At 53.3% G+C, this 18,892-nt stretch overlaps 4 protein-coding genes across 4 annotated transcripts; 2 read left to right on the top strand and 2 right to left on the bottom strand.

The window, feature by feature from the left end:
* Nucleotides 1–1,471: 1,471 nt before the first annotated feature.
* ISF_03817 (Serine/threonine-protein kinase domain protein) lies at nucleotides 1,472–5,159 on the bottom strand (the record flags this gene model as incomplete). The annotated part of the gene is made up of 3 exons (XM_018847423.1): nucleotides 1,472–1,698; nucleotides 1,758–4,486; nucleotides 4,552–5,159. 3 exons carry the CDS (start codon nucleotides 5,157–5,159, stop codon nucleotides 1,472–1,474), a joined length of 3,564 nt encoding a protein of 1,187 aa, XP_018705630.1.
* Nucleotides 5,160–7,621: 2,462 nt separating this feature from the next.
* ISF_03816 (structural maintenance of chromosome complex subunit SmcA) lies at nucleotides 7,622–11,134 on the top strand (the record flags this gene model as incomplete). The annotated part of the gene is made up of 4 exons (XM_018847422.1): nucleotides 7,622–9,772; nucleotides 9,827–9,899; nucleotides 9,953–10,688; nucleotides 10,762–11,134. 4 exons carry the CDS (start codon nucleotides 7,622–7,624, stop codon nucleotides 11,132–11,134), a joined length of 3,333 nt encoding a protein of 1,110 aa, XP_018705629.1.
* A 464-nt stretch (nucleotides 11,135–11,598) lies between these two features.
* Nucleotides 11,599–12,069, top strand: ISF_03815 (hypothetical protein; the record flags this gene model as incomplete). Its single annotated transcript, XM_018847421.1, has 1 exon — nucleotides 11,599–12,069. The coding sequence occupies one exon, from the start codon at nucleotides 11,599–11,601 to the stop codon at nucleotides 12,067–12,069; it is 471 nt and encodes a 156-aa protein (XP_018705628.1).
* A 774-nt stretch (nucleotides 12,070–12,843) lies between these two features.
* Nucleotides 12,844–17,254, bottom strand: ISF_03814 (Kelch-type beta propeller; the record flags this gene model as incomplete). Its single annotated transcript, XM_018847420.1, has 2 exons — nucleotides 12,844–16,914; nucleotides 16,991–17,254. 2 exons carry the CDS (start codon nucleotides 17,252–17,254, stop codon nucleotides 12,844–12,846), a joined length of 4,335 nt encoding a protein of 1,444 aa, XP_018705627.1.
* Nucleotides 17,255–18,892: the final 1,638 nt, after the last annotated feature.

Genomic DNA, 18,892 nt, shown 5'->3' with positions numbered 1-18,892 from the left:
TTCAACCCGGGAATATTCCCCTTCCAATCACTACACAGCTCCCTCGCGCGTGTAAAGTTGTCTGCTTATCCCCCGTAAGCGCAACCTCAGGCGTGTGCTAGCAAATCCCAGTCGCCGTATTACTCTTCCCATATGCGCCTTTGTAGTAATATCGCTACCAGCTCTCCTCGGCGGCTTCGTAATAAGCGCCTTGGTTCTTACCTACATGGATATGTATATAGAGCCCAAACGTCTCATCCTCACACTCTTGCTCTCTTTTTCTCTCTCCTCTCATTTTTTGGGACACATTTTCTGCCAAATAGAGGCACCAATGTCCTCCAATACCGAACAAGGCCTGCCTCTACACCGACGCCAGCCAGAGCCGAGGCACAGTTTAAGCCGGGCCGGCCTTGCCTTGCTTCTCCACCAACAATCATCTTCCCCGGTCCTTTCCGAACAAAACCACCAACAAAAGAAAAGCCCGATTGGGCATTTCCGATTTGAACGGGCTTGCTTCCCCAGGCCGATGCAACTTGCCTGTCACTGCCCGTGCATTAATTAGTCTGGCAGCGCCTGAAAGTCGATGCATCCCGTTCATTCACTGCAACTGCCAATGACGCATTCCTTTGACAACCATCAATTACGTCGTCGTTTCTTTTGCACCCTTCGTATTGGCAGATCAGCAAACCCCTCCTCATCCGTGTCTGCATTTTTTTTTTAATTATGCACTGCAACCCTGTCTTCAAAGACTCTTGCCACAGTTGATACGACTTACTTCCTACTCTCTTCTCGCCACTCTTTTCTAAGCTCGTTGCCGTGTTGCAACTTGCATGCCAAAGCCACCTAACCTCTAGCAGTTCATTCGTCACTGCGTGTCCCATCACATTCCATGGCCATGGCCACCTCGAAACAGACACACATAGCGTCCACACTTGGTGTCCCTGCTTCTGTTCTTTGCCCACTCGCACAGATACGGCCGTCGAGTCGGGAACACTTCTCAGGCTTACGGATGCAAATAATTAGAACCTCACGTATCCTTCTAAACAGCTTTTATTGACTTATGCCATTTTAGCACCATATTATATATCCGTCAAGCACACTTTGTCCGTTCAAAGCCAAGTAAGCGAGTCAAAAACAATGATTTCGGCTTGTCGCCTCGATACAAATCCAAACACAAAGGCAGCAGGCAAAAAGGTTGACTAGTTTAGCTTTCCAAGGCCACATGAAGCCGCGCTTCTCCGCCCATTTATTATTAGCTTCAACGACCGAGCTCAGAGGGGGGGAAACAGACATCAACTCCGTAGTGCAGGCGAAAACGGAAAAAAAGCAAAGACCAGGCTAAGTGAAAGGGAATAAGAGAACGAAGGATGCATAGCTGTGCTCTGCTCTGTCCATATGCGCCGTACGCCATGAAAACAAAAGGAATTCTTCAACATTGGCCGACACTCCCGTCAGCCCTCCAGAAGACCAAGGATCAACTCTCAAAGAGCCCTTAGCTGGCAGCCGTGAGGGTCCTGATCATCATCTTTTGCTTGTTGCGGTCCGTCACAACGAGATTTCGATCATCAAACACAATCCTGATCGTGTCCACGACTCGATGGAAACTGCTGGCCGCTCCACGTTCCTGTGTAAATCGGATAATACTGAGTGGCTGACGCTTGCCATGCTCAATCACCGTCACCACCTCAGCAGCAATCGCAACCTCCTTGATGTTAAGATCTGTCAGGTTGTCAGTCATTGTATCATCTTCGAAATTGCAAAAAGCTATAGCTGCTTACAGTTCTTAGCTGCAATTCGTGCAAAGATAATGTTGCGCTGCCTGTCCACCTGGATATCGCGAATCCCGTATCGTCGCCACTCACGCAGAAGAATTGTCACTTCCTGCCGCGCCCTTCTGCGCGACAGGTTCATGCATATATGGCTTGTAGCTGGCTTGACCCGGAAGAGGCGTGTCAACCAGTTTTGCTTAACATCAATGCTGCGCTGCGTGCCCGATCCAGAGCTTTTCACAGTTGCTACCGCTGAGCTCTTTCTGTGTGCCTGGCTGCTGGTTGACAATGGTCGCTCACGCTCTGTGTGTTCTCCATCCGCCGCAGTGTCCTGCTCTTGTGCTCGGCCATTCTTCCAGAAAGGGAAACTGAATGCACGCTTCTTTGAGGACCCATCAGTCGTCGCCGACTGCGGTTCTTGGGAGCTGTGCGACAGAGAAGGCGACTTCTGGCTCTCAATACCTTGAGGGCTCGTCTCTTGCTCAGAGTCTGTCTTCGAAACCCGACGAAACCAGGATCGCATTCTGCGGACGCCACCACCACTTAGAGGCTCTTCACCTGGCGCCTGGGGCCCAGGTTCAACGGCACGATCCGCATTGTATGCAATGTGCAGATGAAGCTTGCGCCCCAGCTCTTCCTTTGTTACTTTTCTCTTGACAACAGGAGCCTCGGCTGCTTTATGCTCGCCCTGGCCGACAGGAGAATCCACCACCATACGAATAGTATTCTCCACATTATTCAGGAACTGAATGTCTTGAGTTGAATCACTCACCCGCTTCGAACTTGCTTGAGGCGCTGAGACGGTGCGCGACTTGTCATTAGGCATGTTTCCTGTACCAGAGTTCTCATTGATAGAAGGGAGAACTGATGTCTTCTTGGCATTGGCGTTGGCCGCGGGTGCAGATACACTTCGTCGGTCGACATGCCGTGGGACGGAAAGAGAAACAGATCGCTGCGTAGTCCCATCCACAATGTATTCGCCATCACTTCCGTAACCTTCCCCAGAACTGGGTCGCGAGTCAGCTGCCGTGGTCGCATCGCTCAAGCCACCATCTTCGGCTGGCAATGCTGGCAATGCTGGCAATGGTCGGTGCTGCCATGACTTCGAAGAGAATTCAGTGGCTTCTGTGGCGACAGAAGGGCTAACGGCGGTGAAAGAAAACGGGGTCGAGTCACGGGTGTTCTTCTCATTTTCACTCATCACCGAGTCGTCGTAGGTTAAAGAGCTTCTGAACGCCTCGTCACAGTTGCGAGCAATGTCGTTGCTAAAGTTGCGAAGCTCATCGCGGAAGAGCGCCGAAGCATTCTTGACTACGGCAGGTGTGTCGGATTGACGACGCTTATACACGGCAGGCACTCTCGGCACTGCAGGTATGTTGCTTCGCAGCTGCTGAAGAGGAACGGCTTGTTCTCGGGCGCTAGAGGATGCTGTTCCTGGGCGACGAGCAACATTCTGCACATTTGACGTTGAATTCGAGCGTTTGCGTATGTGGCTGAAATCGACGGCACGCTTGTGTCGAAGGCCGGGGCCAGTGCGAGACGGTGTGCCCTGCCGGCTGCTGAGAGATGTCACCGAGCCCTTTGCAGATCCAAGTTTAGCAGGTGCGGCGCCTTTGGTTGAATTGGCTCGAACACGACGAACGTTGGCACTGGAGGCGCTTCGCGGTCGTGCTTGGGCCACTGGAGCTGCGGCATTGTCGCGATGAACGACCACCTTGGTATGGCCGACTTTGGAGTCACAGTGCTGCAGTCTGCCACTCGCCCTGTACGGGTCGTAGCTGACGACCGTGGCATCATCTCCCTCGGCGGCGTTAGAGATGACTGTAAAGCGCGAAATGGAGCGGCCGTGTCCATTCGCTCGAGGCTGCGAGAAATGACATGTAGACACCCGCTTTTTCCAAATAGAGGGTTTCATATGATGATAGTCGCTCATTGAGTGAGCCAGCTCGGGCTTAAAGTCTTCAAGCTGCTTATCCCGATAGTCGTGAAGTAGCCAGTAGAAGGCCTTTTGGTCGTTTCGCTGTTCGGAAGTCAATTTATGCGCAAGAGCTTCCTCGTTGAACATGTGCCACATGGATCGAAGCTGTCGCAGCAGTTGGGGGTCAATCTCATTCCGAGGTACAGGATCATACTTGAATCCCTTGCCCAGAATTTGGCTAGTAAGGTCACCAAAATCGTCTTGGTAGCTGTACTTTTGAACCAGGGGATGGTTCCAGATTTCTTGCAAGTTGATACGACGCTCGGGGTTGACTTGAAGCATGCGTCGGATAAGATCTTCGGCATCGGGGCTGATGTGCTTGGGCATCTCGTACACTCCTTTCTTGGTTTTGCCCATCATGACTCGCAGGTCAGGATCGTCGAACGGTAGTGTTGCCGACAGCATCGCATAGAGAATGACTCCCATGCTCCAGATGTCAGCTTTGTCACCGCGATACTGCCTATTCTTGAGAAGCTCCGGCGCAGCATAGTGAGGGCTACCACAGGCAGTTGCAAGCTGGTGGGTGGCTGTTTGGTGAAGAGCAGCCATTCCGAAGTCGGCAATTTTAATTTGCAAGTCGGCGGTAATAAGAATATTCTCCGGCTTCAAGTCGCGGTGACATACGTTGAACGAGTGACAGTAAGCAATGGCGCTGATCATCTGTCGGAAAAAGAAGATGGCAATTTGTTCCGAAAGTCGCCCTTTGGTGTTGATGAATGTGAAGAGGTCTCCTTGGTCGATGTATTCGAGGATGAGATAACTATTTTAGCACATATATTAGCACCAAAAGTTGAAGACGCATTACTGTTACAGATGAAGACTCACATTTCAGAGCGATTTTCCCAGATGTCGTAGAGCTTCATAATGTTTGGGTGCTCAATAAGCTTAAGGATAGCGACTTCTCGCTCAATAGCCATGGGGACACGCATATGGCCGTCTGAGGGCTCGGGAAGATGACTGTCCCATTTGCTCAGGGCGGCTAAACTGCTGTCCTGGACCAGATATGCCATGCGGCGGTTGACAATCTTGACAGCGGCAAGCTGGTTTGTGATGTTGTGGCGACAGAGGCGCACGCGGGCGGAGGAGCCCTTGCCCAGAGTGCGTCCCAGTTGCCAGGGGCCAATGTGCGTTTTGTAGTTTTTCTTGCTGTGGCTGCTCGAGGTAGATGCATACGAGGCCTGTGACATGCGTTTGTCTTCCTCGCTCGCCTGATGCTCGTTCACAATGGCAGACACACGCGCGTCAGGAGCGACGTGGCGGGCGGCGTTGGACTGCACCTGTCGCGCGTGATAGTGAGCCACAGCCTCATTTGCAGTTTGATAGTCATTTCTTTGATTTCGATATTTGCTGGGTGGCTGATCTGCGTGAATAATAGGAGAATTGATGCGATAGCCCGCTTCAGCCAGCGGGGAGCGAGCAGCAGCTTCAGCCATTTCTTCGGTTGTAGTGTTGTACGAGAAGCTAGAACATAATACTGGCGAGGAATAGACAGTTGAGTCAGGGGGATTCAAATTCCGGATATTTGCACGTCTGCTGAGTTCGGCGTCAGAAAGAAATCTCTCGCGTCGAGTGCGTGCAAACGGTGGCTGTCGAGGTATGTTGTAATAGGCGGTTGGAGCAAGCGTTTGCTTTGAGGAGGGTCGAGCGTGTAAGTGAGAGTCGGGGCAAAAGCAGTTGTTGCAAAGCCAGATCAAGAGCAGAGGGGAGATAGAAAAGAAAACAAGACACAGTCCAAAAATGAGGACAGAAAAGGGAAAAGGAACGCAGCGATGAGCCGTTGTAGCGGGATGGAAGGAGGAAAAGAGAAGAAGAAGGAGAGAGATGGCACAAACGGAGGGCTGGCCCGGCAGGACTGGAGAAACAGGCGAAGTAGGGGAGTCAGGCGGCGCGGAAACAGGTAGTGCTTGAGCGTCGAATCAAATCGCACAACGTCGGTCTTGCGAGCAGAGGCAAAACGTGCCGGCCGCCCAGAAAAGCGAGCAGCTTGAAAGCTCAGGAATGCAATGTTTATGTGGGAGTGGCGGCCATGGTCACAGTCAACACAGTGCAAACAAGACACGGGGTTGGTGTTGACGGCCGGCCGCCGGCTGGGCTGGCGGAGGTTACAGTGAGAGGCAGGCCCTGGGCGGGTTGGGCTGGGCAAGGGAGGCTCATTCATTCATTGGGACGCGCAGACGCGCCGCGGCTCTGGAATGGAATTTTCTACAGCCCATCGACTCACCTGTACGAACCACCTGCAGACTACCTGCTCCTAACCAAGATAGTCGACGCTAAGGTATTAATCTCATTTTCTCGTCTCCAAGGAAGCAGTGGCGAGCCATCTCGCCGCATTCCAGCCTCTCAGTCATCCTAGTCAATCCATCGCCACAGCATACCTCGCCTACATTGTACCAGAAAAGCTATTTATTTTCCTTGGTCGTCACCTCCCTCTGTGTTCGTGACACCACAACTATCATTGTCGCCATCGCCGAACAAACCAATCGGGTCATAGAAACATCCCCGGGGGGGGGGTGTTTACCCAGCTCGTCCGGCCATGACGTGCACCCACCACCCCCATACCAACACTCATCGACTAGTTAAGACTATGTAGTTCAGAATGTCCTCAACCAGCAATTTGTTTCCAAAATAGCACTCGGACTATCCCCACCATCTTTGAAGTATCACTTGCGTCTTTAAAATACACTTTGCGGTGTCATATCGATGTCTCATGTGGTGGAACTCATACTGTAGCACAGTGGCCATATTCCGTCAACACAACACCTGCTTATAAACGCGCGCCTTCAGCGACGACGTACTGCCGCAGCCCTTCCGGTACCGAGACCAACCTAAGACCTTGCCACAGAGAACTCTCCACATGCTGAAGAACCATAGCTGTCACGGGCCCCGAGGTTTGCCGGCCGACAAGATGGTGGTGACTGGCTGCCATGTAAGTCAAGGGAGGCAGCAATCCACCTTAGAGACGGGCAAATCAGACGCCCAGGTCAGCCCAGCCTCGCTCTGTTGAAGAAAAGGTGTCGCTTTGACCTCATTTATCGTATTCTCTTTTCTCTGCAGCCCCCTAAGTTATGCCGAAGCCACCAGCCATTACCACAAGCTATGCTAGCCAGCAACATGGAGAGCAGTGTGCCATGTGAGATTGGAGCCGGTATGAATACTAACTTGAAATGGCCTCATTGCATGTAGCCTTTATTGGCCATGCTACACCCTATCGGCACTGAACTAAGCTGATTGTCATTCTATGCCGCTTTTCTATCTCCCATCTCAGGAAGTGGTGTAACGGGCTTAAAGTACTCTAGCTGCCCTCTTATAATATAATAAGGGATGCTCCTTCTAACGAACTAGATCAGCGTGATTGGTTTAGTGGTAAAATTCTCCGTTGCCATCCGCAACGTCGGGGAGCCCTGGGTTCGATTCCCAGATCACGCATTCCTTTTTGTTCGTTACTTTTTTGCATTTCTGGATTCCTGCTCCTAGATAATAACGCTGTACAGTTCATTTCCAGACTATATTTGCTAGGCACGAAACACACTCAATCTTGTTGCCTCTATCGCTTTGTTTGTCGCGCCCTGGACAAGCTTTACTTATCTTTGGCTACCATGTTTTGTCTCTGCGTAACACGCCTTGTGTCCAGAACACTCAGGCATAAAAAATAACAAAATCACATACAGCATGAAATGCACAAACTGTAGCCTCGACCATCTCCTCCTTCTTTCCCCGATTTTGCCTTAGACGTGCAATCCTCCCACAGCCAGCCAAACACTTTTTGGTGGAGACCTCTTTAAGTGCACACTGCAAACGCGTGTGCCGCGTCGTCACGGCCCCTCATCCAAAGTTTACACCCACAGCGCCAGCTCGCAATTATTGTTGGCCAGCACCACAGGTGCTCTCCTGCACGATGCCGTTGGACAATTCTCGGAGGAGGCGCCGCGTCGAATCCGATGACGAAACGGACGATGGCAATATCCAAACACCAGAACTCCCGAAGCGACCTCGACGATCGACGCTGCTACCACAGGATGAGGTTAACGGCGACTCGAGCCACACGAATGGCGCCTCGCACTCTGCCAGTATGGAGGAGTTCCAGCCTGGCTCTATTGTGCGCGTTTCTGTCCAAAACTTTGTAACATACGAAAGGGCGGACTTCTTTCCTGGCCCGTATTTGAATATGATTATTGGTCCCAACGGCACTGGCAAGAGCTCGCTTGTCTGTGCCATCTGCTTGGGCCTAGGATACAGTCCCAAGCATCTGGGACGCGCAGGCTCGATCAAAGAGTTTGTCAAGCACGGCAAGGACAAAGCGACCATTGAGATCGAGCTGCAAAAGAAACCGAACGTCCGACACAACTACGTTATCAAGGTCCAAATTCGTCGAGACCAAAACACACAGAAATGGTGGCTCAACGGCAAGGAGACCACGCACAAGAAAATTCAGGAGCTAATGGCGTCCCTCAAGATTCAAGTCGACAATCTCTGCCAGTTTCTGCCCCAAGACCGAGTGGTCGAATTCGCCGCCTCAACCCCCGTTCAGCTGCTTCATGAGACGATACGCGCGGCAGCACCGGAAGAAATGCTCATCTGGCAAAGCCAACTTCGAGAACTGTTCAAAGAAAAGAAGGGTCTTACAGAGAACTCTCAAAACGACGTGGAAACCCTTGAAAACCTCATGGCTCGCCAGGAGGGATTGCAAGCCGAGGTTGACCGACTTCGAGAACGTGACGAAATCCAAAAAAGACTAGATGATCTCAAAATTGTGAAGGTCTTGGTCAGATATCAAGAGGCGCGAGACAGATTTCTCAAAGCGAAAGAGCTCAAGAAGAAAGCCCAAGAATCTCTGCGGCGGCTCGAGACCGAAAGCGGGCCTTCACTGCAGGCCGTGAACAGAAAGGAGGCATATCTAGACAAGCTCAAGTCTGCCTTGTCCGGTAAAGAAAGAGCCCTTCAGCAGTGTCACGACGTTTCGGATGCCCTCGACCAAAAAGTCAAGGATGAACAGGCATCAATGGACGCGTTTGATACCAAAATGGTGTCCGAGCGAAAATTGTTTAATGCAAGGAAAAATGAAGTAGCTGCTGCTCGAGCCAGACTTACGTCGCTCCAGGCCGACCTGAAGAATTGCCCAGGCGAGTTCAACGCGAGCGAATGGAACCAGAAGATCCGTGCCGAGGAACACGAGCTGCGCGACCTAGAGTCTACGGATCGTGAGCTCGGTCTACAATTGACCAATTTGAAAGATGAGGTGCGAGGTCCAAAAGAGCGGACACGCACCTTGACAAGGTCCCTAGAGTCACTCGATACGCACTACGGCCAACAAGTGAATTTGATGAAAAAGAAGTTCCCGGAGGTTGCGCAAGGTTGGGAATGGATTCAGGCGCATATGGGCGAATTTGAAAAGGAGGTGTTTGGTCCACCGATGATAAGCTGCTCGATCAAGGACGAGCGTTTTTCATCACAGGTCCAATCGTTGCTACAAGTGGACGACTTTACATGTTTCACCGTCCAGACGCGCAGTGACTACAAAAAGCTGTCTGACCAGCTTTATCGTGTCATGAGTCTCTCGGTTGTCATCCGCTCAAGCGTTCACTCTTTGGAAAATTTTCAGACCCCGACGTCGCGGAACGAAACTCTCGAGCTCGGTCTTGACGGTTTCGCTGTTGATTATGTGGAGGGACCCGAACCCGTGCTCGCCATGCTTTGCTCGGAAAAGCGACTCCACCAGTCTGGTATCGCCTTACAGGAGCACGATAATGCTCAATATAACAGGCTAGCAAACAGCGGCACTATCACTCAGTGGGCCGCTGGCAAGCATACGTTCAGCCTTCGCCGGCGCAAGGAGTACGGTGGCAAGGCCATGACTGCTATTAGCAAATTGATTGCTTCTGGCGGGTTCTGGACTTCTCAGGGTGTCGACGTGCAGGAAAAGGCGGAGCTGACGCGCCAACTTGCAGAGGCCCAGGCGGAAGTTCAGACACTCAAGGAACGGAACACTGAAGTTCTAAAAAAGCGGACAGCCATCGAAAGACAGAAGCAAGCCATAAACGCGAAAATTGTGCGTTCCCTCGAGCTGTAGTGAAGTTGTTTCATGAGGCTAACCAACTCTCAGGACGACCTCAAAACCGAAAAGAGTGCTCTTCAAAGGGAGTATCAAAAATGGAAATCTCTACCAGACAAAATTGGTAAGGCTGTTCGAGGTGCAGGTTTGTGATTGAGGCTAATCGTGTCACTATAGAGGCTGAGGAGCGTCGGAGAGAAGAAAACATGGAAATGATGGAGGTGATCCGGAACCGCATGTACGCAGCTCAATACGACCTGGACAAGATGACCATGGACAAGTTCAGCGCTGCAATGCGCCACGCAGCTTCTCTGGAAAACATGATGAAAGCACATGAGGCATTTATTGAAGCTTCAATACGCTCCATTGAAGCTACTTCCGATCTTACTGGACTCAAAGGGCGCAATGCTAAGATCGTGGCTCGCCTTGCGGATGAAAGGGGGAAATTGGAAGAGGCGACCGCGAGCGCTGATCGAGCACGCACTGTGGGTAGAGAGATGTCCGACGAGGTCAAGGACTTGCTCACTGAGCTTGGGGAGCGCCGCCTCTACCTGCAGGACCTGGCAGAGGGCAAAACGGAGCACGAAATCGACGTGGAAATGGCCGCGGAGCAGGCACAGCTCGAGCTCATCTACACATCCGACCCCAACATCCTGCGCGAGTTTGAGAGGCGGGCGCAAGACATTGAACGACTGCAGCGCAAGATTGACAGCATCAGCACCAAGGCCGCAGAGCTAGCGGCTGCCCAAGACTCGCTGATGAACAAGTTTGAGCCAAAGTTGGACGAGCTGGTTACACAGATTAACAGTGCGTTTGCATACAACTTTGAGCAGATCAGCTGTTCAGGCGAAGTGCGCATCCACAAGGACGAGGACTTTGAGCAGTGGGCTCTGAACATTATGGTTCGCTTCCGGTACACATCCCATCCTCACCCGCTGCAAACCCATCCATCCACTTGAGTATAGCATCACTAACAGCGTGCGCAGTGAGAACGAAACCCTCCAGCAGCTCAACGCGCACCGGCAGTCGGGCGGCGAGCGCGCCGTGTCGACCGTCTTCTTCCTGATGGCGCTGCAGTCGCTCGCGCAGTCGCCGTTCCGCGTCGTCGACGAGATCAACCAGGGCATGGACCCGCGCAACGAGCGCATGGTGCACGAGCGCATGGTGGAAATTGCGTGCCGCGAGCACACGAGCCAGTACTTCCTCATCACGCCCAAGCTGCTCCCGGGCCTGCGGTACGACCCCAAGATGCGCCTCCTGTGCATCGCCAGCGGCAAGTACATGCCCCGCGACGGCGCCAAGCTCGACTTTGGCCGGTGCCTGGCCGTGATGCGCGGCATGGCGGCGACGAGAGCGTGAAAGGACGGTGCGGTTTTCTGTATATAAAAAATCTATGCTTTGATGGTGTGAGAAGGGAAATATCTCAAAGAGAGATACAGTGGTGTTTCTGATAACGTGTCTAGGAAGCGGGGTGTTTCCAAAACTTGGGGAGATTCTTTTTTACTTTCACAGTGTACAAATTTGGCGTATACTTGAGCGTTTTTAGCATGATGCATATTGTATTTTTTCCCTTTAGCAATTAGGAGTTATGTAGATCTTGACCCTGGTGCTCTTCCTCTCCTTGGGCCGGTATCTGGTTGCCTGGCTTCACGAGTAATGCTTAGCCGTTATGCCGCTGATGAGTCTCTTGTATAAAAGGCATGGCCTTTACTGTGCACATCTGGAAAAACTCTACCTCAACGACCTACCAAGAATTTTTTCTTCTCCTCTTTGATTAACAACCACTGCTACTACTACAATACAATCCAAGCAATCTTACCAAGATGGCGCCTTCTGACCACGCCACCGCATCGCCGCTCCTACCACCGGCGGCCCCCAAGACCGCGGCCGCGGTCAACAAGTTCGTCGCCGCTCTCGCCGGCCTCAAGCTCGCCTTCGGGCTTGGCTGCCTCCTCGCGCCGCGCCTCGCCTTCGCCGCGCTCCTTCTTGACCCGCCCGCCGCGCAGGCCGTCGTCGTCACGCAGCTGTACGGCGGCGCCGTCGCCGCGCTCGGAGGCCTTCTATGGATGGTCGCGGCCCCGCGGTACGGGAGCGGCCGGTCGCAGCGGCTGCTGCTCAAGGACACGCTGGCGGTGCACGTCGCGGCCGACGCGGTCGACGTGGTCTCGTGTGGGGTGGGCTTGGCGACGGGCGCGCTGCGGATGCCCGTGTTCGGGGTGGTGGGCGGCGGGTGCGCGGTGCTGGCGGCGCTGGGGGCGGCGGCGTATAGGTCCGTGGTGGTGCTGGAGGACTAAGTTGGGACAAAGCAGCCTCGTGGAAGAGGTGTGAGTTTTCGCAGAGGAGGATTGCGTCGGTCAGGTCCCGCGAGATGTTGGTTCGAATCCAGTCACACAAGGAACGAAAGCAAGTTTCAGCGTTTTGTAGTCATTGTACAACGATTAAACTTTAAAGGAGACCCGTGACATAGTAAAAAGAACATGCGCAAACAATACAAAAAAAAAAGGACGGGAAGAGAATATGGAACATAAAAAGACGCAACTCGCAAACACATCATGGGCTTCCCATCTTTCCTTTTTAGCTCTTCAAGACCATGGAAGAGCACCCAAGTCAAGTCACCAACTCTCTCAGAGCCCTTCCATTTTCATCACTGTGTTTCCAACAAAAGACGTTTGCTGCTTTCCTCCTTCACCTCCTCACTTCCTGCAGAGAGAAAATTCAAAAAAGACGACAACAAGAAAAAGAACATCAACAATACGCAATAATCGAACCCCAAATCACACCAGGTCGGGAAAGAAGCAAAGAAAGAAACGAGCATATACAATAAAACAACCTGATGAAAAGAAGTGAAGAAAAAAGAAAGAAAAAACCAATCCCAAATGTATTTTATCCAGCAAAGACCAGGAAATGAAAGCAGCGGGTATATGCGTTCATGAATGCGTAGCATGTCTTCAAGTCCAGAAGACAGAAAAACCTCAGGCCTTTTACTCATTAATGTCGAGGAAGAAGACGCTCAAGCTCACGCGAGCCATCGAGTCCTCCAGCTTCCCTTCGTCGTTTGCTTCGTGTCGTTACTTTGATTTGCGTCCCTCGGCGTGCTCTTCCGCGTCCAGCTTCTTGCGCCAGTCGGCCAGGCTCTCGCTGAGCCCCGCCCCGGCCATGGTGTCGTCGTCCTTTTTCAGGTCGACTGGCGGGTCAAAGTCAAAGGTGTTGCTCAAACGGTAGTTCTTGTTGGTGGCTTCCCAGTGGGTGCGGAGGGTCTCGAGCTCGCTGGCGAGGTTTTCGAGGGCCGCACTGCTGCGACCGTCCGCGTTACCGTGGCTGCCGCCGCCATATACGCTCTCCGCCTCGGAGCTCTCCTGGCGCGTGTGACTTACGCCGTTGGAACCGCCAACGTCAACCGGTGTCATGTTGGCCTGTCGGCTACGGCGGCGGTAGTTATCGACAGAGTGCTCCACCTGCTCAAGCAGGAAAGTGACCCTTGTCTCGGCGGCGGTGGCACGCTGCTCGAGCAAGTCGTTTTCAGAGCGCAATTGGTCAAGGTCCTTGACGTACGTGGCCAGCTGCTTCGTGGAGTGTTCCTTGTCCTTTTGCAGATCAGCAAGCTCCTTCTGCACGCCTGCGTACTTCTTCTCCAATTGAGAGCTGGAACTGCGGAGCTCTTCTTGTAGGCCTCCGATCTGTTGCTCCAGATTGTGCTTTTCAGTCTCCCATGCGACGGGCGTTTCCAATGATCGGCCATTACTCTCGCCATTCTGCATACGATCCTCCAAGCCTTCCTTCTCTGTCTTGAGACGGGCGTTGTCGGCCTTGTAACGTTGCAATTGCTCCTGAAGCTGCCTCAACATCTTCTCCGTGCCCTTGACGTAATGCACAGCAGATTGGTAGTCGTTCTCAAGCTGCGTAAGTTTTTCGCGGTAAGCAGAATCGGATTCCTGCGCTTGCACGGCAAAAGCTTGTTTCGTCTCCTCGTGAGAAGCATGCGAGCTTGCCAGTTGGGATTCCAGCTCGCGCAGACGGGTTTGCTCGGGTGAAGTCGTGCGAGGGCTGGCGAGTCCTCGACTGCGCACAGCAGTCGTGGGGCTGATGCCACGCTCATTAAGAATGTCCTTGAGCGCATTGTGTTGTACAGTCATGGCATTTGTCTCCAATTGCTGCGCAGCAAGCTGGTTTTTCACATCCGAATGAGCGGCCTGCAGACTCTGGGTTTCTCTAAGGGCAGCCTGAAGCTGTCGCCTGATGGACACTCCCTCTCGACTCGACTGCTCCTGATACTGTTCCAGACCTGCAATGCGTTCTTCGGCGCTTCGAAGCTTATCGGCAGCCGCGTCCAGCTCTTGCTGGTACTTCTTGACCAAGGCACTAGAGCTAGCGACCTGACTTTGCAGTGCCGTGGATCGCTCAGTCTCTCCAGTGTTGGACTTGGGCGAGTCACGCAAGGTAATCTTGTCAAGTCCAGAGAGGACGACCGCGCGATGTTGTCGGGCTTCGTTTGCATTCTTCTCTGCCAGCTCTTCGGCGTCGCGTAACCTTTGGGTGGAAGCAACTAGCTCGGCTGTGCGGGCTTCGTGCTCTACCTTCAGCTTGTTGAACTTGGTCTCCAGTCTCTCACGAGCAGTGCGCTCTTCAGCCAGCTTCTTCTCTACGTGGGACTTGCCGTCTTCCGAAGCCTTCATTGCCGCCCGAAGAGAGGTAAAGGTCTCATCGTGATTCTTTGATGTCCCAACAGCGTCGTTGTATTTGTTCGTGACATCTTCCTTCTCGGCTTTAAGCAAGGCCAAGGCGGATACAGCATCAGAGGCAGAAACAGAGTGTTCTCGGGCTTCCCGTTGTGACAAATGCAGTTCAGACTTGAGACGCTCAACTTCGGCAGAAGTTTGCTGCTTGTAAGATTCGAGGTGGGCGAGGCGCTTCTCGGCAGCGTTGGACGTCTCGTCGGCCAATTGACGGGCGCGTCTTTCCGCTTCTAATTCCGATTTCAGATTTTCAATATGAGTTTGCTGTTCTTTTTGCACGTGAAGTGCCGTCGCCAGCTTCTTGCTAATACCATCGACGCGGCCGACGTCATCACGCTCTCCATCCAGTTGCGGGGTACTAGCAGCGCTGCCAGCGGTTGATGCAGCGGCTACTTTAGCTTTTGCATACAAGGCTTCTTGAATAGCAGCGTCCCGTTGTCTTTCTGCCTCAGCAATTTGCTTGGCAGCAACAACGGCTTGTTTATCAACCGCACTTTGGACGTTGGCGAGCTCGGTTCGCATAGTTAAGAGTGCCTCGATGACTGGCTTGTCTTCGTCGTCGAAGGTTTGAGACGACTTCTCCAGGGCTACACTAGAGGTGTTGGGAACATAGCCACCCTTGCGAGCCAGCTCAAGTTCAGAAGCGTACCAGGCATTCTTGTTTCTGGCAGCATCAAGTTCCTTGAGCAAGGCAACAGTTTGTGAATTGCGCCCAGATGAGCGACGAGACACCAAGCTACCACCTTGTCGAGTCGGGGGCGGTGGCGATGATGGACGATTAGCACGGGACGACTCTAATGTGCTGTCGATAGAGCCCTGCGACGGGCGAGGCGCACGGGACTTTTCTGAGCCGCTGGGTGATCTTAAGCTTTGGGGCGGTGAGCGCTGACCATTTACCGCAGCGGAGACGGGGCCTTCGGGATCTGCGGCGAGTTGTCGTGTAGGGGCCTCAGCAGAGCCAGGCTTCGGCGAGCCGGCGGCAGGGCGGTCGACGGATGCGCCACGAACTCGCCCAATCGCAGGGGGCTCTGGCGGTGACTTGGATCCAGCAGGAGCCTGAGGAGGTGAGGCGGCCGGCGGAGGCGTGGGGCGCGGCAGTTTCGATCCCACGCCGGCTGGGCCTTGAAGCTCGGGGCTTGTCGGGTTCAACGAGCGGCTCGAGTCGGGACTTGAGATAGGACCTGACCCATTGGTAGCCGCTACCGTGGCGCCGACAGTGGCTGCGCCTGCTACTGCACCTGCGGCTGCACCCTGGGTGATTCGTTTGGGGTCTTGAGCCACATTGGAGGCACCTGGAGCTTGACGATTTAAAGTCTCCAGGCTCGGGCGGCCGGCCTGGGGAGAACGAATCGAACTCTGTTGGGCGTCGGCGGGATATCGAATCTTAGACGTATCCAAAACATAGAGAATGCCAAGATCATTAACGGTGGATGCAGCAGTGCTAGGCTCACCACCGAGTACAACGATGGACTTGCCAACAGTAGTCATGCTGTGGCCGGATCGTGGCGAGGGGGAAGGGCCCATGTTCTGGAACGTGTACCAACGTCGAAGGGAGATTCTAAAAGCGGCGAGGTCGCCCAAATCGGTGCCCTCCTCGGTTCTGCCTCCAAAAATGTACATGACGTCGTCAACAAGGGCGGCGGCATGGCCTTCACGGCGGGAGGGGATGTAGCCGATGCAGTCGAGCTGAGACCACTTGTTGACTTGCGGGTCGTAGCACCAGACATCGTTGAACCATTCGAAGCCATTGGTACCGCCGAAGAGGTACATCTTGTCGTTGTAGGTGATGACAGTATGGTTAGTTCGGGCGGCTGGTATACTCGGAGACGCTTCGGATTGGAGGAGAATCTCCCATCGATTGTTGGCCATCTGGAGCTGATTCAGGTCAAAGGCGGACAAATCATTCATGAAGTAGCCTTCAACTTGACCACCGAAAATGTAGATTTTGGAGCCCAGAATGTTTAACGAGTGGCCATAGCGACCGGACGGACGAGGCCCAGCGGGTAGCGCTCTGGACCAGTGCCTGGTGGATGTGTTGAGGAGATAGAGGGTCTCGTCAAGGACATCGGAATCCTCAATTTTGGTGTCACCGCCATAGACGATGAAGGCATTGCCGACCAAAAGACTGGAATGACCAACTCTGGGCCCTGGTCCCTCCGCAGTGGTGGGCAGTGGATAGCATGACATGCTGCCTCCGGCCTCGATCATCCAGAGATCGCCTTTGACGGTGGAGCTATTGATCAGGCCGCCCATCATGTAGATATCGCCTTCCTTGGAGGATGCGCTATTGACGGCGGCGCCATATCGGGGGAACGGACTAGGATTTTGCGTAGTGTAGGTGATTCGCCGTTGGGACCATGGATATAAAGAGGCGTTCGGGTTTGCGGCTGCCGGACCGTTGCGAAGCTAAAGCAGAGGTAAAAATGAAGCATCAGCATCGTCCATCTGGATCGGGGTGGTGGTGAAAAGCAAATAGACTTACCGCAGCATCGGTAGGAGGATTTGCCATGGCATTATTGTTGTCGACACTGCCACCGCGACGGCTGTGGGCAGAGGTAACTTTACGCTCGGGGGTGGTGACGGCATCATTTTCTAACGAGTTGACACTGCCAGTTGGGGTTGCCCTGTGTTTTTCATTCTGGATGCGGGCATTCGCGCCAGCCATGGAGGTCGGGGGATGAGCATTGCCATCACGGCTGGACAGCGCGCGATCCTGGTTCTTCTTGGATTTGAAGAGAAACGCCATGATGGATCAGGGGCCGCGCGCCGGCGGGCAAAGAGCGAGGATAGTCGGCGCAGCGGCGAGAGGCGATTCGGGAGCAATTGAAAGAAGGGCGCAGAAGACTCTGGTTTCGAGGAAATTGTCAAAGGCGATGGCAAGATGCAGATATGCAGTCGGTAGGGGCCGATGGTGCAGTAGGGCTGGCGGTTGAGATGGTTGGAGCGAGCGAGCCAGGGGAAGGGGAGGTGTGTGCGCGCGCGCAAAGGCCTTGCTGGTAGGAAGCCAGCCGAAGATGGTGCGATGTGCGATGCCGGTAAGGGCAAAAAGGAGCACGGGAGCTCAGGTTTGGAGATGGCTGGGAACCGCCGAGGGGGTTGCGTGGGTGAGAGGGCGAGTTGGTCGTGGGCGGGTGATGAGGAAAATTGTCGTTGTGCCTCTTCTTTTTTAGGGATGGCCTACCTGGCTGGCTCAAGCGGCTGGGGGGGAGGCCGTAAATTCCAGAGGGGTTGGGCGTGCAGGTTGTGTTGCGGCTAGCGGGAGCTGGGGGTAGGAGGAGGAGGGAGAGAGGAGTCGAATGGATGGATGGGATGTCACGGTTGCCCCAGTCTGGGTGAGCAAACGAGATGGGAGGACAGAAGAGTACCGGTAGAAGAGAGCTAGGAGGGGATTTGCATAGACCAAAGAAATGAATCACAATTGAGCAAATAGGTGGATAAAACAATCATCATCAACGAGATCCTACATGTATGCAAGAACCGTTGAAACTTGGGGGCGTCGGCATCCGTACCTGAAGACCAACGGCAGAAAAAAAGGGGAATTTTCAAGAGTTTACAATGGCTTACATGAACGCCCAAGATCCAGGTCGATGGTACCTTACCGCCTTACGTTGGCACTTTGGTACCTCGGCGATACCCCCTGTTTCTCCTGTTTCGGTGGTGGCACAAGCCGCCTGCTGTGCCTAACTTGGCTTCGGAAAACAGCCAGGCTGGTGTATATTTTTGAGTGGTTGCTGCAATGGACAGCCGTTACGGGTAGGTAAGTATGTATGTATCTTATTACGGTACCAGTAAATCGGCGCTGTCGGGCCCGGTGGGAGGCGCAGTATAGACAGGCTGTTGACCAGCCTTTTAACATGGCATATAAGCCAACACAAGGAATAAGGATTCGTAAGCTTGAAGTAAAAACCTGACATGGCCCTGTTGGTGGCGACTTTGACTGTCAATGTCAGGGGTCTACTGTATTAAAAAGGGGTGTCAAGCAACGTTTGTCCTCTTGGTGCCGCATGCACGCAATCTATCGAGTCTCGGTGTCAAAATTGCACATGTGCACTCTGTAGTTATTCACTTTCGTCTCTTCATGCAAAAATCTCTGCCATTCCCGAGATCCATGGTTTTCTATTATTATAAACAACATCGATATAGTACCCGTCCCTGCTGTCTCTGTACCAGTTTTGCATCCGTACGAAGCATTCTCAACGCTCCAAGTGGCTGGGCCAATCCGCACATTGTGGGGAAGCGCGGTTCTCCCTACCTTGACGCAAGGACTGAAGGGGTACATTCTTGTCCACACTAACTTCGCGCCAGGCCGTGTACACGTCCAGTATCTTGTGTTAGATATCACGTACCCGAGAGAAGTGCCCACAAAGACTCGATTTCTTACCCG

Source organism: Cordyceps fumosorosea, assembly GCF_001636725.1.
Source record: "Cordyceps fumosorosea ARSEF 2679 chromosome Unknown scaffold_7, whole genome shotgun sequence".
Classification (NCBI taxonomy): domain Eukaryota; kingdom Fungi; phylum Ascomycota; class Sordariomycetes; order Hypocreales; family Cordycipitaceae; genus Cordyceps; species Cordyceps fumosorosea.
The sequence above is the reverse complement of the archived record's forward strand: the minus strand, read 5'-3'. Positions and strand labels throughout refer to the sequence as shown.